Raw genomic sequence first — 17,671 nt, forward strand, 5'->3', positions numbered from 1 at the left:
TTTTGCACCAACCTAATATTTATAGATATACATTTTTTGATATATAAAGATATGCATGCTGCATTAAGAAGGAAAAAAACAGATTCTAAAGCAGCGTGTGTATCCAGATACACTGCTTTTTATAGCGTGTGTCTGTGTGCACACAGAGACACACATTAAACTTGTTTTGGATATAGATACTGATATACTCCAACAAAGAGCAGCAAGCTTTGGGAGATGGGATTTGGGGTGACCATACTTGTCTTCCTAAAGCACTGCTGCATCTTCTCATTTCTTTTTTGCAATGATTGTGTGTTCTTACTATGTTCACATAAAAATCATAAATGTATTTCAATTATTTTTCGATCAATACAAGTTTAAGATTTTTCTGGTTTGACACTTATGGGCTGCCTCGTCCTGAACTCTCTACCAGGCACTGGGGACATGAGTCCAACATGACCTATGCATACATCACCTGTCAGGGAAGGTTTAGGTCTCTGTCACGTCCTCCTCCCCAAAGAGCCCCCCAACACCCAACACCAACTACTTGTGCCTTAAAATTGTGTGAAACCTAAATAATATGAACTGTGCAAAGACTCGTGCCATTCTCTGGAATTATTTCTGATGTTTCCTCTGATTTAAATGGTAACAGCAGCTCACAAACCTTTCTCAAAGCTTTCATATAGGCAGCAGCTTTTTTCTTGTACTGCAGCATGCATTCGGCTGAAAGAGGGCTGATGAATCCACTTGCTGCCTTAGGCCCATAGCTCAGTGAAGCAATGAAGTAGTCCACATTGTTGCTGAAGAAAGATGCAATCTAAATGAAGCGTAACAAGAAGATAGATTTTGTTTTCCAATAGTGTATCTAAAATATATATCTAACAGCTTTTGAAACAAAGTTAAAGATACTGAGAACAGAAATGAAAATGCAGCACCTGCCCAAAAGCCCACATTTATTTATTTGAGAATTCCTAGGCAATGATTTACAGTAAAAAGACAGTAACAGTATAAATAGAGAGCAGACTTCTGACAGGTCTTAATCTAGACAAGTTTTATTCTTCCTGAAAACCAAAACTGATTCTGATTGATTTAGAAAGTTCCTGGACGATGCTCATGAGCTCTCGACCTCATTAATTCTTCCACTGCTCTCAAAATACACATATTTGGGTTTACACATTCCGTTTGTATTTTAATTTTGAATGTTTCACATTCCAGTATAAGCTATGACACAGGCACCTTGAATACGTAATGTCTACTTAAATTTAATTCTGTAAATCTCCATCTATACATTACAAATAAAATAGACAATTAAGCAGACCCCTGTCATTTTCCAATGAAACATTTATTAAATCTACATAAGCAGCCACAAAGATCCATGACTGCAATTTTGCTGAGCCATGATTTTGAATCTGGCGAAATGGTGGCATAAATAAAAATGTCTAAGAGAAGTCTTAGCCAGAAATAGTAAAGTCTTGGGTATCTTCAAGAGTAGTCTATGTTGATAAATAAGAAAAAGTGACTTATGAAAGAGTATTCTCCCTTGGCAAAAACTGCTCAGCAGGCAGACAATTAATTGGCCTGAAAGGTTACATTTTTCATTAATATTTTACTTTGTCAAATGAAATTCTATGTTATGTAGTATTCAAGAAAATGAGGACTCTAAAAATCTTGAGCTATCTATTCCTTGGAATAACATGGACAATCATTTACCCAGTGTTTGCATTTAGGTCATGGTAACATATGTGAGGTTTATTTTCTTTACTTTTTCTAATATGTCTACATTTCCCAGATGTTCTTTAATATGCGTATGTTACAGTTTCCCACTGGGTTTTTTTTTAAATTACAAACAATAAAATTTATTTTAATCGTGCTCGCTTCGGCAGCACATATACTAAAATTTTTTTAATCAAATCACATTAGCTAAGTATTAAGCTATCTCAAACTCACATTAGTTCAGATACTTATTTTAGTTAAAAACCATTTATAAAAAATTTGCACCAAAGATCAACTACCTTTCCTCGAAACATTTTAAGGTTTCAGGCAAAGCAAATCTAAAATAAGCTATGAGTATACAGGTATTTAATATTCTAGCGTTCTCATAAAACACGGCAAATACAGAGACTCCTATAAAATGCCAACATCTCCTTTTCTGGCATTTTTCTTAACTGAATCAAAGTTAGAATTATCCTCAGAAAGCTCCCAGCCTGGCTGTAGGTAAAAGAGGAGGCAGCAGGGCTGGTCTTCCAGCTGAGGAATCCTGTAGGCACAGGTCTGTGAGCTGACAGAGCCTCAAGATAAAACCTTTTCATGATGACCTCAAACTACAGCAAACTGTCACCAACACCAGTCTCAGTTTGGGAAGGATGACACTGAATATCTGACATAATTTATGATCCACTGGAAAAAAATTGTTTCAGTTATGGTCAACCTGTCAGAAAAATAATGGTATACAGAGGTGGAGATTAGCATTTCCTTGAGAAATTATGGAGTCTGTTAAAATAAATGGGCTAAAACAATCCCGAATACAGTCCTTTTAGTTTTATACATATGGGTAATTCTCATAGAAATCTTAATCTCTAAAGCCGTTGGTGATAGCCATATGAACATTTATAGCATTCCTAGAGCATGACTTCCGCTGAAACTAGATATCCAAGATGGAACAAGCTTTAAAGAAACTGCACTTTGGTCATTTTAATGATAATAACTAAGTACTTCATGATCCAAATGATCATTATTGTATATTAACAGTTCAATGAAAAGGCACATGTTGAAGTCACTTTGAAAGTACTTCTTAAGGTACAGAACCACAGAGGTAGCATGACTACAAGTGTTACCAAAACATTAACAAAAAGCTTGGGGGAAGAAAACCAAAATATTAACAGAATATTTTTATTTTTTATGTATCCCAATTGCTAAATAGCAGACCTTCGGTATACACAAGGATCAATACTGAGACCAAGTAGGATCTTTAAACCATCAAGTATTTCATTAAAACATAAAGAGTGAGTGATCCACTTACTCATCACAAATGCTTAATAATAACTATCATATTGTTTTAAGTACTGGGTAGGGAGGAAGAAAAGAGAGGCAACTATATTTTACAAAAAAGCCTGTTATTCCAAAATCCTTTTACAGATCAACTTTCCTATGTCATTCAAGGAAAGAAAAAAAGGAGCATATTTAAGAATTGAATTTAATGTTAATATAAACCAGAGAAAAATTACCTTTCCTGCTCCATTTGTTAATGCCATTACTGATGAGAGGATACAGTCATTTGTTGTTATGAGCTTCTGTGTTGCTGTTGGAAGTTCATGCTCTATTGTTGCTTTTTGACTATAATGTTTGGAAATATCTATAAAAGCAATCAATGAGAACTCATTACTACCTATATACTAGATAACTAGCAGATTAATTTCTCATATCTACTGTTAGAAATTTACAAAGTAAATTTGACAAAAAATGGTCCTAAATATCAAGATTGTGCTGAATACCAATTAGGTCATAAATCCACATGGAAAGACCGAGAGAAGTGAGGGTCTCTTAACACCATCCTGATATTTCCATTATAGCCACCAGCTTGTGGGTCTGATTCTCCTTCATTTGAATGTTAACCCTAGTGTTGGGTAAATGACCCTGACCAGTATTTACCAGTTAAAAACCCTGATCTGATAGTCCAACAGGCACAAATGACAATTTATCTCATACTCATATCAGCAAACCATGAGGCCGGAACAGAATGGCCAACGTAAGCATGATGTCCCACAATTCTTATTAGACCTTAGCTAGTTTGCTTATACACACTCCTAACAACGAGAAATGTTTGCATAGCCAAATTTGGATTGGACACTCCAGTGTCTGGCTTCATGTGCTATTGCCTCCAGTCCAAGAATGTTACAACCAAGGCTTTTGGTTAGAGAAGCACAGGAGAGAGGCTTAGATAGAAACATGTTAAGAGAAACTACAGTAAGTGAAACTAGCCAACAGCTAAGCTTGGGGTTTTCTGGGTCTCTCAGAAACAGAATGATTTTGTCCTGGAAATAAGGGAAAATGGGAGAATTAGTAAGACAATGTTGATGTATAAGGAAGGGTAATTCTAGTTTTCAATAATAAAGCGTTTACAATACAGCCTCCTCTAAAGTTGTTTCGAACAGTTCTGTTATAACAGTGTTATCATTACCAGCAAAGCTAAAAGTAAATCATACAATATAAAAATTAATTTTTATAGCAGGTGTGTATACAGAGACTTTCATTTTTTTCAGAATCAAGACATTTAATTGCTTTTAGACTAGAGATAGTTAAGAGGAAATAAGACTATTTAGAAAGAGATACTATTTGAGATTTAACCTAATATGATCATGATATTTTAACACAAAATTACTCCTTTATGAATAAAATATTTTTACTAAAATTTTAAAACTAGGGAATTGTTTTATTCATGTATTTTATATATATATATATATATATATATATATATATACATATACACACACGTATAAACAACTTAAAATTAATATATTTTAGATTTATAGAAAAGTTACAGAGAGTTTCTGTTAGCCAATTTTCCTTATTGTTAACATCTTACATTACTATGGTACAGTTTCACAGCAAAGGAACCAACTAATGGTTACATCACTATTATATTTAATATATGGTATTTTTAAAAATAAATGATTATCCTCTACCTATTTATACGATATCCATGTGAATAAAAATTCTACTAGAACGTTGAATATTCTTGGAGGCTGAACTTGCTAACCCCTGATGCAGATATTTTCTTTCTATATACCAAAGAAAGTTTTATTCAATATTTTACAGGAAGTGTACAATGCTACAGTACAACTTGGTTGGCAGGCAATCTTGGTTGATTGCTAGGTGACTGAGATACTTATGAAAGACACACAATACTAAGAACACTTACATGGCTTCTATTGCACAGTCTGACAATAATAATGCTCCCAATTCAATTGTTTACTTTTTATTAAGTCCAAATATTTTAATTATTTAGGGTGTTCCTTGACATTAAATTTAACTCCAAAAAGAACAAAGAAATCATGTGACCTAGAACAGAGATGCTTACTTTTTTTTATTTTATCTCTCATGAGTCTACCTGCTTTAGAGCTGAGACTAAAGATCAACAATTCTAACTTAGAATGCCCCTTGTTAAAAGATTAATTCACAGGGCCGGCCTGGTGGCTCAGGCAGTTAAAGCTCCATGCTCCTAACTCCGAAGGCTGCCGGTTCGATTCCCACATGGGCCAGTGGGCTCTGAACCAAGGTTGCCAGTTTGACTCCCATAAGGGATGGTGGGCTGCGCCCCCTGCAACTAAGATTGAACACGGCACCTTGAGCTGAGCTGCTGCTGAGCTCCCGGATGGCTCCGTTGGTTGGAGAGCGTCCTCTCAACCACTTGGTTGCCGGTTCAACTCACACAAGGGATGGTGGTCTGCGCCCCCTGCAACTAGCAACAGCAACTGGACCTGGAGCTGAGCTACGCCCTCCACAACTAAGATTGAAAGGACAACAACTTGACTTGGAAAAAAGTTCTGGAAGTACACATTGTTCCCCAATAAAGTCCTGTTCCCCTTCCCTAATAAAATCTTTAAAAAAAAAGATTAATTCACATAGAATACATTTTTATAAATTTCTATCTCTCTTTTTATACTGAGACCAGCCTACCTGCCTGCCTCCCAACTGAGATCAAGCAATTATTCAGGGCAAAGCAGCAAGGGAAGAGGTTTGAAACTTGAGTTCTCTTAAACACAAGCTTCTTCTGTTAATGCCAGTTAATGCTCGCTCTGAGTTTTCATGAGATACACAACAGTCTTCCAAGCAAGGCAAAGAGATTTGAAGTGTAAACCTAGCAACAGGACCCCATACTCTTATCAAACATCCTTCATGTTTCTCAACATTCTCTTTTTATATTCTGTGCATTTTCAAGGACAGAAAACAAGTGGAGGCATAAAGGGAGCCTAAGGAGCCTCTGATCCCCCCACAATCTCTACCAGCTCATGCTAAATAACGACAGTAACGGTCTTTGATTTGGACCACTTGGTAAGTCTTCTCAACCTTATGTAATGTATGAACAAAAGCATCCTTAGGAAACCTTGTATGTTATAGATGAAATAAAATAGAAACAAATAAAATGAGGATATTTTTAATGTAAATGAAGTTTTAAGACACCCCCTCCCCCATTAGATAGCTACCCTCCACTGCTCTAGGCCCTCCATTACAGGAATGGTGGCAGAAACCACTAGCAGGAGCAAAGCATAATATCACCACAGGCAAATTTAGGAAAAGAAAGACAAAAAACCTGTAGCCAAGAGCTACCTGTGGTTTCAGTGGCCTACTTCTAGGTTAAGTAAAATCCCAGAATAGAGGACTACTTAAGTCTGAGCTCCCCAAATCAAAAGCTGCACAGGAAAAAGGCAACAACCAGTCCCTTAAATTTTCTATAGACCAGACTAGGTTTTGCAGGGTTAGGATTGACTATTGTCACCTGCCACCAAGACTGTCTATTCAAGCTGTGATTCCTTCAACCAAGGCTAGCTCCAGAGGCAGAGTGACTTTTAAATTGCCTTATAACTGAAGACAAGCCACAGGAAGGACCACTGTCCAGACTGAATCGTAAGATGGTGCTGGGTAACACCGCTGGAAATGAGAATGATTCCCAGTGTCCATCTATAGAAGGACCCCAAAGGTACCCAACTTATACACGCTACCAAATACAGTTTTCTCAGATTTTAAAAATTATTTTCTGTGAAACTAGTAATTGGTCACTAACTGTTAACTAAATACCACAATGAATAAATAATCTAGGAACCTGGGCTATTTTCAATAGTCCTTAATAATTGCTCCCGCCCTCTCCTCCTTCCCCTACCCCAACAATCTTCAAAATGAAAAGAAAGAAGAAAACCCTGTAGCTATGCAGAGCTACAGATTAGAAATTTTCAGGACTCAGAATCACATGCTCAGAAGCATAGGAAACGCCCTTCGGTAGATCACAGTCTTAGAAGCACACATGCAACCGAAAACTGTCCAAAGCTGAAAAACAGACTTTCATTTCTTAAAGTTCTACTGAACAGGACTTAAAACAGTCGCTTTACACATAAAAATACATAGGTTGGTGGCAAGTTAGTGCATTTTTATGGGAACTTTGAACCTTGGTTTCCTCAATTCCTTCACGCTTGGGCTCTAACAAGTGCCATGTATTTTGCTAAATGCCTCTGAATAGCACGTATGGTTTGCTAAAACTCACACACCTGCCCTAAGTCAGTGTACTGTAACTTTGGCTAGCGTACTGCGCATATGGGTTTCTCTTCAGCACTTGGTTTACCTTCGGAAATGGAGCAGATGGGAAACGCAGAAGGCAGCGAGCTGCGCACATCAACATAAGCCAAGTGCTACTAAGCCTTTACCTGAGGTCTAATAGCCTTGGCCGTATTTGTTTAAATCTCATTCAGACAGATCTGACAAAGGGGAATGAAGGATTTACGCTTACCTTTCATGACATCATGAAATCCATGCAGAGCAGCACCAACATTTGTTAAAACGGAACTGTAGTTTGTCCGAAGGAGTCCATCTGGCTCCGTACCTAGGAAAACCAAAGTCACAAACCTAAGCATTTTCCCAGAAGATTTCATCTGAAAAACTGACAGCCCACCATCTCCCTCTTCTTTTGGGAAGAGAATGAAGACCACTTGTGATACGTTGAAAATAATGGCTCTTAAAATCACTGCACACACATTCAGATTTAACCGTGATAAATATAGTCACATCTAACTGATATACATCCCCTATGTCCACAAATATTTTTAATGGGTAAGAATCAAAATTAAATTGTTTGGCAGGATTATATTTTTTGTGGTTCTTTTGGAAACGAATGACGTTGTGAATTTTCACCTTGTTACTATATAACACATTTCTCATTTTATTCTTCCCCTGCACATTATTTTTTGATAAACATCACTAAAAACAGTATTATTCAAACATCACAGAGTTCTACTTCTGGCACGTCAGCAGGAGCAGCTGCACAGATCTGCTCTCCAGCACAACTAGTGAAAATTATTTAAAAACAACCATTTAAAACTTTCGCAGTGGTCCTAAGAACATACAGCAAATGAGGAAGCACTCAAGAAAAATCTGCACAATTTGGTAAGAACAGAGAGTGTCTGTGGTATTTGACCCACTCCCTCCTGTCCCCCACCAGCTCATAAGCTAGAAATCCCATTCCAGACTGGCACCGCCAAGACCACAGGCCTCTCCCTCCCCTAACTCCCAGCTGGAGGGCTGCATTTCTCATCTTGCCTCCATGTACCTGTTGCTGAGGTTAAGTTCTGGGAAAGCATGACTGAGAGATAAGGGTTCCCTTCCCTCGCCCTGAGAGGTAAGGGTTCCCTTCCCTCGCCCTGAGAGGTAAGGGTTCCCTTCCCTCGCCCAGCCCCAACTCCTGAGATGGAGGCTCTACCTGGGCACAGTGCTGCTAAGAATCTGGGGCCCTGGGCTCCCATGTCCCAGCTCATCGACGGGAGTTCCACGCTGCAAGCCAAGAAGACATGGGCTGCTGTCCTACCCCTCCATAAGTGCTCTGCTACTAATGCAGGGGTGCCACTCTGAGAAAAGTAGATCACTGTCCGGAACCCCGGCACAGAACCATGCACAGCTCAGAGATTTAGCCCAAGTAGGAAGCAGGCCTTAAAAGAGAAAGCTCTGAATCTCTTTCAAAAGGAATTGACTTAATTTGCAACAGAGTGGAGAAGTTCAAGCCTAAGGGTGCTGTAAAAACTGATGGAGCTTGTAGTGAAAGCAAGTAAAAGGAAATTGGTAGATTCATTAACAATATAAGGTAAACAGTAGGTTGGTTGGTTTACCAGAGAGAACCAGAGAAAGCAACAGTTAAGAAGAGCCCTCCTGGGGTCAGAATAAATCTCAAACACTGATCTCAAAAACTATACCTGCTAGGTATATGCTAAGTCCAAAACTAACTATACCTATAAAGGGGCCTAAATGTAACTGCATCAATCTGTGGTGCAAGTTTTGCCACCAATGCATTGTTGAAAACAAGACAACCATCAACCAACAATTACCAGAGCTTAAAACTTGGTTTGATTAGGAAAGGAGACAAATGAAAGAGAGCCCTATCAAAACCACTGTCATCCCAGGGTAACTGTGTGCATGCCTAAGGCTGAACTCACTGAGAAGCAACATCAAGGTAGAAAACTTATACTCTGAAAACCACAAAGTAATGTTTAAAAACTTAAAAACCTACATAGATGAAAAATACACCATATTCATGGATCAAAAACTTAACATTATTAAGATGGCAATACTCCCCATATTAGTTTCCCAGGGCTGCTGTAACCAAGTTCCATAAACGGAGTGGCTTAAAACAACAGAAATTTATTTATTCTCACAGCCCAGGAGGCCAGAAGTCTGAAATCAAGGTGATGACAGGGCTATACTCCCTCCGAAGACTCCGGAGAGGAATCATTCCTGGTCTCTTCCAGCTTCTGTTGGCCCCACATGTTCCTTGGCTTGTGGCAACGTAACTCCAATTCCTGCTTCTGTCTTCATGTGGCTTTCTCCCCGGGGTCTCTATCTGTCTTCAAATCTCTCCTTATAAGGATACCAGCCGTTGGACTGGTAGAGCTCTCCCTAAGCCAGTAAGACCTCACCTTAACTTGATTACATCTGTAGAGATCCTATTTCCAAATAATGTCACACACACAGGTACTAGGGGTCAGAACTTCACGTATCTTATGGGGAGACACAATGCAACCCACAAAACTCCCCAAAGTGATCCATAGATTCGGTGCAATTCCCATCAGAATCCTAGCTGACTTCTTTGTAGAAACTGACAAACTGATTCTAAAATTCATATGGAATTACAAGAGACCCACAAACACCAAAAACAATCTTGAAAAAGAACTAAGTAGGACTACTCTCAATTCCTGATCTCCAAACTTATTACAAAGCAACAGTCATCAATACAGTGTGGTACTGGCATAGAATAGACACACAGACCAATGGAAGAGACCAGAAATAAATCCATACATCTATGGTAAACTGAGTCTTACCACGGGTGTTGAGACCATTCCATAGGGAGAGGATAGTCTCTTTAATGAATGGTGCTGAGACTGCTGGACAGCCACATGCAAAAGACAAGCTGGACCCTTACCTCACATTATATACAAAAATTAACTCTAAATGGCTCAAAGACCTAAATGTAAGATCTAAAACTATAAAACTCTGAAGAAAACATGGGGGTTAAGTCTTCATGACCTCAGATTTGACAGTGGATTCTTATATATTACACCAAAAGAATAAGCAACAAAAGATACATAAATTGGACTTCATTAAAATTAAACTTTTGTGCTTCAAAGGACACCATCAAGAAAATGAAAAAATAATCCACAAAATGGAATATTGCAAATCATGTATCTGATAAGGGATTTGTATCTAGAATACATAAAGAACTCTTACGACTCAATAATAAAAAGACCAATAACCCACCTGAAAATAATGGAGAAAGATTTGAATAGACATGTCTCCAAAGAATAAAAACAAATGGTAAATAAGGACATGAAAAGATGCTTGATATCATTAGATATGAGGGAAACGCAAATCAAAACCACAATGAGATACCACTTCAAAAAACCAGATAACACTGGATGGCTAAAATAAGTCAGATAATAACAAGTGTTGGTAAGGATGTGGAGAAATCAGAGGATGTGGAGAAATCATACACTGCTGGTAGGAATGTAAATGGTGCAGCCATCTTGGAAAAGTCTGGTAGTTAATAGTTAAACACAGAGTTACCATATGACCCAGCAATTCCACTCCTAGCTATATACTCAAGAGAAGTGAAAAGATATGTCCACTCAAAAACTTGCTCACAACTATCTATAGCATCATTATTCATAAGAGCCGCAAGGTGGAAACAATGCAAATATCCATCCGCTGATGGGTAAATAATGTGATGTAGCCATATGATGAAATATTATTCTACAATAAAGAGGAATGAAATACTGATACATGCTACAATTTGGATGAATCTTGAAAACATTATGCTAAGTGAAAGAAGGCAATCACAGAAGACCACATATTATAATTCCATTTATATAAAATGTTTGTAATAGGCAAATCTATCAACAGAAAGTTGATTAGTTATTGCTTAGTACTGAGGAGGGGCAAAAAGGAGAAATAAGAGGGCGACAGCTAAAGAATACAGGGTTCATTCTTGAAGTGATGAAAATCTTGACTGTAGTGATGGTGTACAAATCTGTGAATATCCTAGAAACTGTACATTTTAAAGGGGTTAAGTGGTATGGTATGTAAATTATATGAAATTTAAATTTTTACAAAAAACAAACAAATCACAGCACCAGGAAAATCACAGTATTTTTAAAAACATCGTTTAAACTGAGGTCCATTCAATTACCTGAAATACTCTTGAGAAACAAATGGCATTTTTAGTACTAAACCCCCCATATGCTATTTGTTGGAAAGTTACTATTAAATTCTTTTGCTTTGTCCATCTACATTTCAAAAGAGGAAGGAAAAAAAGGGAATTATTATTTAATGCATGTCTTGATAAGGGAGTTGTATCTAGAATACCTGATATTGCCTGATATTGTCCATTGTTAATTTAACTTAGTAATCACATTTACTTCTTTTTATGAATGGGAAAACAGGCGCAGAAAAGTAAGGTGATTTACCCAAGTTCATAAATGTGTACCAAGCTGGAGGATTTGAATTTGAGTTCTTCTGACCCTGGATCCTAGGCTCTTCTCACACAATCACGCTAAACCATCTCCTTTCTCTAGCTTCTGATACTCTAAGCTCTTCTGAACCATGAACCACACACACACACACACACACACACTTACTTACTTGGCAAGGCGAGAAGGCCAACGTAAGTCTGCAGCTTCTCAAACACAGCTGTCATCTTTTTCATGTCCTGAGACAGCTCTAGATTCCTGGCTCTTAACGCAGATGTACAAAGAGGAGATTCACATTCTTCTTCTAAACTAGGAATGGGCAGATATTTTAAAAGTGAGCACCCTGAATGATTTTCAATTAGCTATAAGAAACCATCTAAATTCTCAACCAATTATATATCCAGAGAGCAACTTTACAAAGTTTAAAAAAATAAAATTTATCTTTTATATGAAGTGTGATCAAAAATTACGGTGAATAAAATTTTTTTAAAAACTTATTACAGCCAAAGACACATTACCACTAATCCCCCTCAAAATACACCCCCTTGTTTCAAACACACTTATCTCATCATTCTTGCCACTTTCTGAAGTAGTTCTGAAAGTCCTCTTTCGTGAGTGTCTTTATGTCATCCAGCATCACGACAATGCTCTATATCACACATCGCTTTTGGTATGCAGCAATTTCTGTCAAATAAAAACATTACCGTGTGTCCTCATCCATCTTATTCACCAGATCTGGCATCATACGACTTCTGGCTCTTCCCCAAAGTCAAAATGACAAGGAAAACGTTTTGAATTGATTCAAGACATCAAGGCAGCCACAACAGCTCAACTGAAGACATAAAAGAGGACTTCTAGAACTGCTTCAGAAAGTAGCAAGAAGGATGTGGGATAAGTGTGTTCGAAACAAGGGGAAGTATTTTGAGAGGGATTAATGGCAATGTGTCTTTTACTATAATACATTTTTTTAAATTTAAATATTCACCATATTTTTCGATCACACCATGTAAGGTTCCATTTCTTTATACCATAATATGTACAGAGGATTTGATATGCTGCAAATCCTCTGGAGAAACAAAGGATTAAATGGGGAAAAAATAAAGGCAGGGGTCAATTATTTTTCATCCTAAGAGCAGCACAAAAATGTTTCCCATAAGAATACTTTCAGGAGAAAAATATTTCACGAACTAAATTTCTAAAGAGAATAGGAAATAGCAGAGAGAAGAATCATTAAGAACTCTTTTTAGTATATTAAGTTGTAAAAGCCGCAGATTGGAAAAAACAATCTACAGAATCAAAAATAACAGTAAATGGTTAACATTCATAAAAAACATGTCACTTTCAATTTTATATTATTACTGTGGAAAACAATCATAAGGTTAAAAAAAAACGTGGACTCTAAAACTGTTTATAAAAATATACAGGTAATCAAGTAAAATACTTTTTACACACAGCTAGAGAATTTATTGGCACAGGAATGGTAATCATATCCATTTCCTTGACCTTGCCAATTCTCATCTTCTACTTTTACTTACAGCATACAGCTTCATTCAATACTAAGCCCATATACCACTAAAGAACGTGTCATCTTGTCAATTAAAGTGGTATTTAAACCAATGACCAAAAAACTGCCTAAAAACATGAATACCTGATGAGGTAGGGCTGAAAGCATATGAGACAGAACATTCCAGAACAGAAATCAAGAAAGATCAAGAAAGGACTTATCCAGTGTTTTAAAAAATGTAATAATGAAAAAATAAAGGTAAAATAAAAATATATAACTGTTTCAAGTATAAATACCACTATGCAATGGTTCTTAGACAGATTCTTCTTAAACATAAGCCAAATCAATAAGGTATATTCAATTTAGTGTTATTTAAACTTCTAGAGTCAATTTTCAAACAAAACTTTAATTATATTAAAACATAACGTTAAGAATCTGAAAGAAACTATAATTCATAATTATTAATTTAAATCAATTCCCTGATTCCTAAAATTCTGTCATATGCACAAATCATAGAATTCAGTTAATGAAATACCTTATTGGGTTAGAATTAGGAAATCATACACATATTAAATTTTTTTAATAATGAAATTTTCTATTTTTGAAAACTTAAAACCTACTACTTTAATTACATAAGGACTTACAAATTATAATTACTTATATATTTTCAGTATCTGTAAGTAACTCATTTATATATTTTCTAAACCTTATTTTGCAATTACTATAATACATATAGGTTCTTATTTCTCTTATGTCCCAGTTATATTATTCTCTGATGTTTTTTAAAGGCTAAATCTCAGGCTAAAAAGATTTAGAAGAATTCTGAGTCTTGGTTGTTTTAGACGAAAAGTATCAAAACTTTCAAGCAGTATTATCGAATTTCCAGTTACATAAATTATTTTCTCTTGCCTTTCCAGAAATATTTAAAATGGAATACTTAAGGTTACTAAATGACATATCCTGTGAGGGCTGAAGTAGATAAGCTTTTTAGTTTACAACTTAAATAAGTGACTAACTATAAAAATAAGAATATACCATTTCAAAGAAACCTAAAGATTACAGACCCAAATGTAGAAGTTAACTACAGTAATAACCCCCACCTAGATGCTTACTGCCAAAGGATAATATGCAAAATTGAAATATTTCTTTAAATAAAGGTGTCATTCACAATCACCAAAAATACTGATTCATATAGCATTATGTATTTATAGTAGGAAGGACAGTACAGAATTAAAAACAACCTAGCTGATGGACTACAATTCAATTTTCTTAAATATAAGTTTATGCTTGCTGCTTAAGCCACAGTTTTCCGTTTTCATAGAAGACCAAATTGCTTGTGGTACAGAAAGGTCAGACAGATGACAAGAGGCACGAGTCACTATTTTATTAACTCCATCACAGGTCAGGTAACACCCCACCCACAATTCCCCAAGCTCCCTGGCCTCAAGGGGTAAGTACCTTTTTAACTGATAAGGAAGAATCTTCCTAAGAAAACATATGTAAGAGTTTAAATGCTCTGAGAAAGTTTTCAATTTCACAGTTGTCTCCTGGAAAAGAAAAACAATTTCAAGGTTAACAGTGTTATTTGACAAAGAGGAGCTCCCACTTCCAGAGAAGTAAAACAGAAGACAATTACCAGGACAGTCACAGTATCCTCAGTAATACTTTCAAATACATGAAGCATTCCTTCCTCAAGAGGGCGGACATAGGATGCATTTTCATGAAGGTATTGTGAGAACTAAATAGAAGGAAAGAAACTGAGAGTTAAATCACTGGAATATAACAAGTATTAACACATTTGTAAATGGACTGAGTTTTATGAACCTCAATTCTTTTAGAAACTGCTTTGAGGAAATTTGGCTTTTATACAGAGATGCTCCCCTCTAACAGTCCCAGATACCATCCCCAAGTCCCCATTCAATTTCAAACCTAGGAACTAGGAGAAGGGTGACATGGTTAACAAGCAGGCAAGGAAGGAAATGGGGAGGAGATTACAATCCAGCACCAACAGATCTTCTTCCCCAAATACCTGCTTGTCCATAGGGGTTCCAGTTAATTAATAAATAAATAAAAATAAAAGATTTGAAAAATCAAAACTGTATGCCAGATTTTTCTATTGTGTACCTCATTTTTTAAAAGCAAGTCTATTGAGGACAGCTTTATATTTTTACTGTATACAATGTTCAAGGTTAACAAATTCCAGGAATGTAATTATCAAAAAGATGATATAAAAGCATTCATAATTGGGACTATGAATAATATTCCCTTTAATATTTATAAGGGACTAATTCAGTATGAAGAATAGATTTAGAAAAAGACCCTACAGGCAGCTAGACAATTTTGAAGAAATTTTCACTTATGAAATATTTCAATTATCTAAGTATGGTTTAATGGCTCACATTTTGATTTCTCCATATAGAAATATAAGGTCTCATTCTGAATAAATGTGATTCGGTTGGCCCCACTGCAAACCAGTCAAACATATGGTCCTAGGCAATTCACTTAATCTCTCTGCGCTTTGATCTTTAGAGCTGTAAAATAAGATGAATTCTAAGTTTACAGGTGTAAACATTTACTTTATGATCCTATGAACAAGTCTAAACCCTGATCATCTTTTAACAAATGGCTTCTGAGTCTCCTTCAATATTATAGACTTAGTAGAAAAATCGCGTAGGGCTTTCCATAGGCCAAAGCATCAAACATAAAACACTGAGAAATACGTGTTTTTCAAAGTAATGAAGTGTTTCAGATTAGTTAAGATTAACATATTTGATTCTCACCCTGTGGGCATAATATGGCAACAGGCTAAAATACAATTCAAATAATGGACAAAGAACCAGTATTGAGTAGAAAACAGTTTTTGATATTACACTAAGTATACAAAAAATACAATTATGTTGAAATGTTGCAGTACTGTTTTCCCTACACAGGTCTTCTAATAGCTTTTTCCCTACAGTGATATTAAAGAGCATTTCAAAGACACAAATTTTAATTTTTATGAATTTCAGTAGTTGTGAAGTCATACAAAAACTGAATAAAACCAAGCAACTACTAAAGCTTCTTATGTGTAAGGCAAATGATGATGAGAGCTAACATTTAAGTGCCATTATTAGTGTTTTACATGGATTATCTCATTTAATCTTCATACATACACATCTGTGAGGTAGGTATTCTCATCTCTCGTTTTAAAGATGTGGAAACCAAAGCACATAGAGGTTAAATAAACTGCACAAAGGGACCTGGCTGGGACCCCAAAAGTCTTGACTCCAGAGACCAAGTCTTTGCTATACTAATATAAATGGCACTTAGGGGATCTCTGAACACAGACACTATTCAAACCTTAGAAATACTGCGTGATGCACAAAAACAAGCTGGGAAAAAGAATCTGGTAAGTAGGAAGAATGGCATGACTCATTTCAGACTGTCCCATTATGAGACACTGACAACACAAGATCCCTCAGTTTCTTCCCTGTGGGAGCCACTTAATATGGCCCCGATGATCTCTACCTCCTGCTATCTGTGGCTTTTTGCAGTACCCTCGTGCATTGTCCAGGTTGGTCTGTGTAACCAGTACAATATGGCAGAAGTGATAGTATGTGTCTACACGCATACTCCCTGTGCTTTCCTATTCCATGATTTTCCCTACTCATGTCTTTCCTTCTTCTGGGGCAGAAATACGTATCCCATTTCTCTCCTCATTTTTCAAAGTCCATTTAAATTGCCAGAGACTTTCCCAGACACTACCACTGACAGCAATCTCCCCTCCTTGATGACCTCATATCGCTTACTGGCCATACCACTCACTCATAATAAGGTCTTTTAGCAACTCCCTTAATATTTAACTTCTTAAGAATCTGTATGATTGCCATTTATCTTAAAGGTAAAGACTACGACCTAATTTTTTTTCCATGTCCTACATAGTATTTGATGGACACACAGAAGTGGTCTGAAAATAGATAGCATGTCTCCTACTTATTCAAAGTAGACAAAAGGTTATCTTGAGTTAAGTTTACCTTTTGATTCAACGGAGAGATAGTGTCGATGGCAGAATCAACAGGAAAAATCTGAATCCTCTGCTCTGTATAGGTGTGAAAGTTCAGAAGAGCCGTCACAAGATCTTGAACAAAAGCCAGGGCCTGCCCAGCTATGTCCCGCATTTTCAACTTTAAAGTGAAATACATACAGTTAATGATAACTGTTAGATTATTATTCTCACACTATTTTATTAAGCTTGCTTTTGGAGAAAACATTTGAATTCTAGTATAATTATTCCTTAATTTAACTTTATTCCTAATTGGATTTTAACATTCCCATCTAAATAAGTTAGAAAGCCACCAGTTTGGGCAAATACACCTCCTCCACTTAACCGAGACAGTTTAAATACAAGGTCCAATAACCTAAAAGGAAAGTATGGCTCACAAAATCAGTGCATCCCATAATTCAGTTCTAATGTTATCAGACAAGAGAGCAA

The 17,671-nt window shown here is 36.4% G+C and overlaps 1 protein-coding gene across 1 annotated transcript in view; it reads right to left on the minus strand.

The window, feature by feature from the left end:
• Positions 1-17,671, minus strand: part of PPP1R21 (protein phosphatase 1 regulatory subunit 21) — a 59,203-nt gene that overhangs the window by 19,839 nt on the left and 21,693 nt on the right. The window contains exons 9-15 of the mRNA XM_081069158.1: positions 17,214-17,363; positions 14,837-14,938; positions 14,659-14,747; positions 11,869-12,005; positions 7,478-7,570; positions 3,204-3,331; positions 644-796 (exon numbers count right to left, since the gene is read on the minus strand). Coding sequence (XP_080925284.1) covers positions 644-796; positions 3,204-3,331; positions 7,478-7,570; positions 11,869-12,005; positions 14,659-14,747; positions 14,837-14,938; positions 17,214-17,363 — 852 coding nt within the window. The remainder of the gene's footprint in view (positions 1-643; positions 797-3,203; positions 3,332-7,477; positions 7,571-11,868; positions 12,006-14,658; positions 14,748-14,836; positions 14,939-17,213; positions 17,364-17,671) is intronic.

The sequence above is a fragment of the Rhinolophus hipposideros genome (assembly GCF_964194185.1).
Source record: "Rhinolophus hipposideros genome assembly, chromosome: 12".
Lineage (NCBI taxonomy): Eukaryota > Metazoa > Chordata > Mammalia > Chiroptera > Rhinolophidae > Rhinolophus > Rhinolophus hipposideros.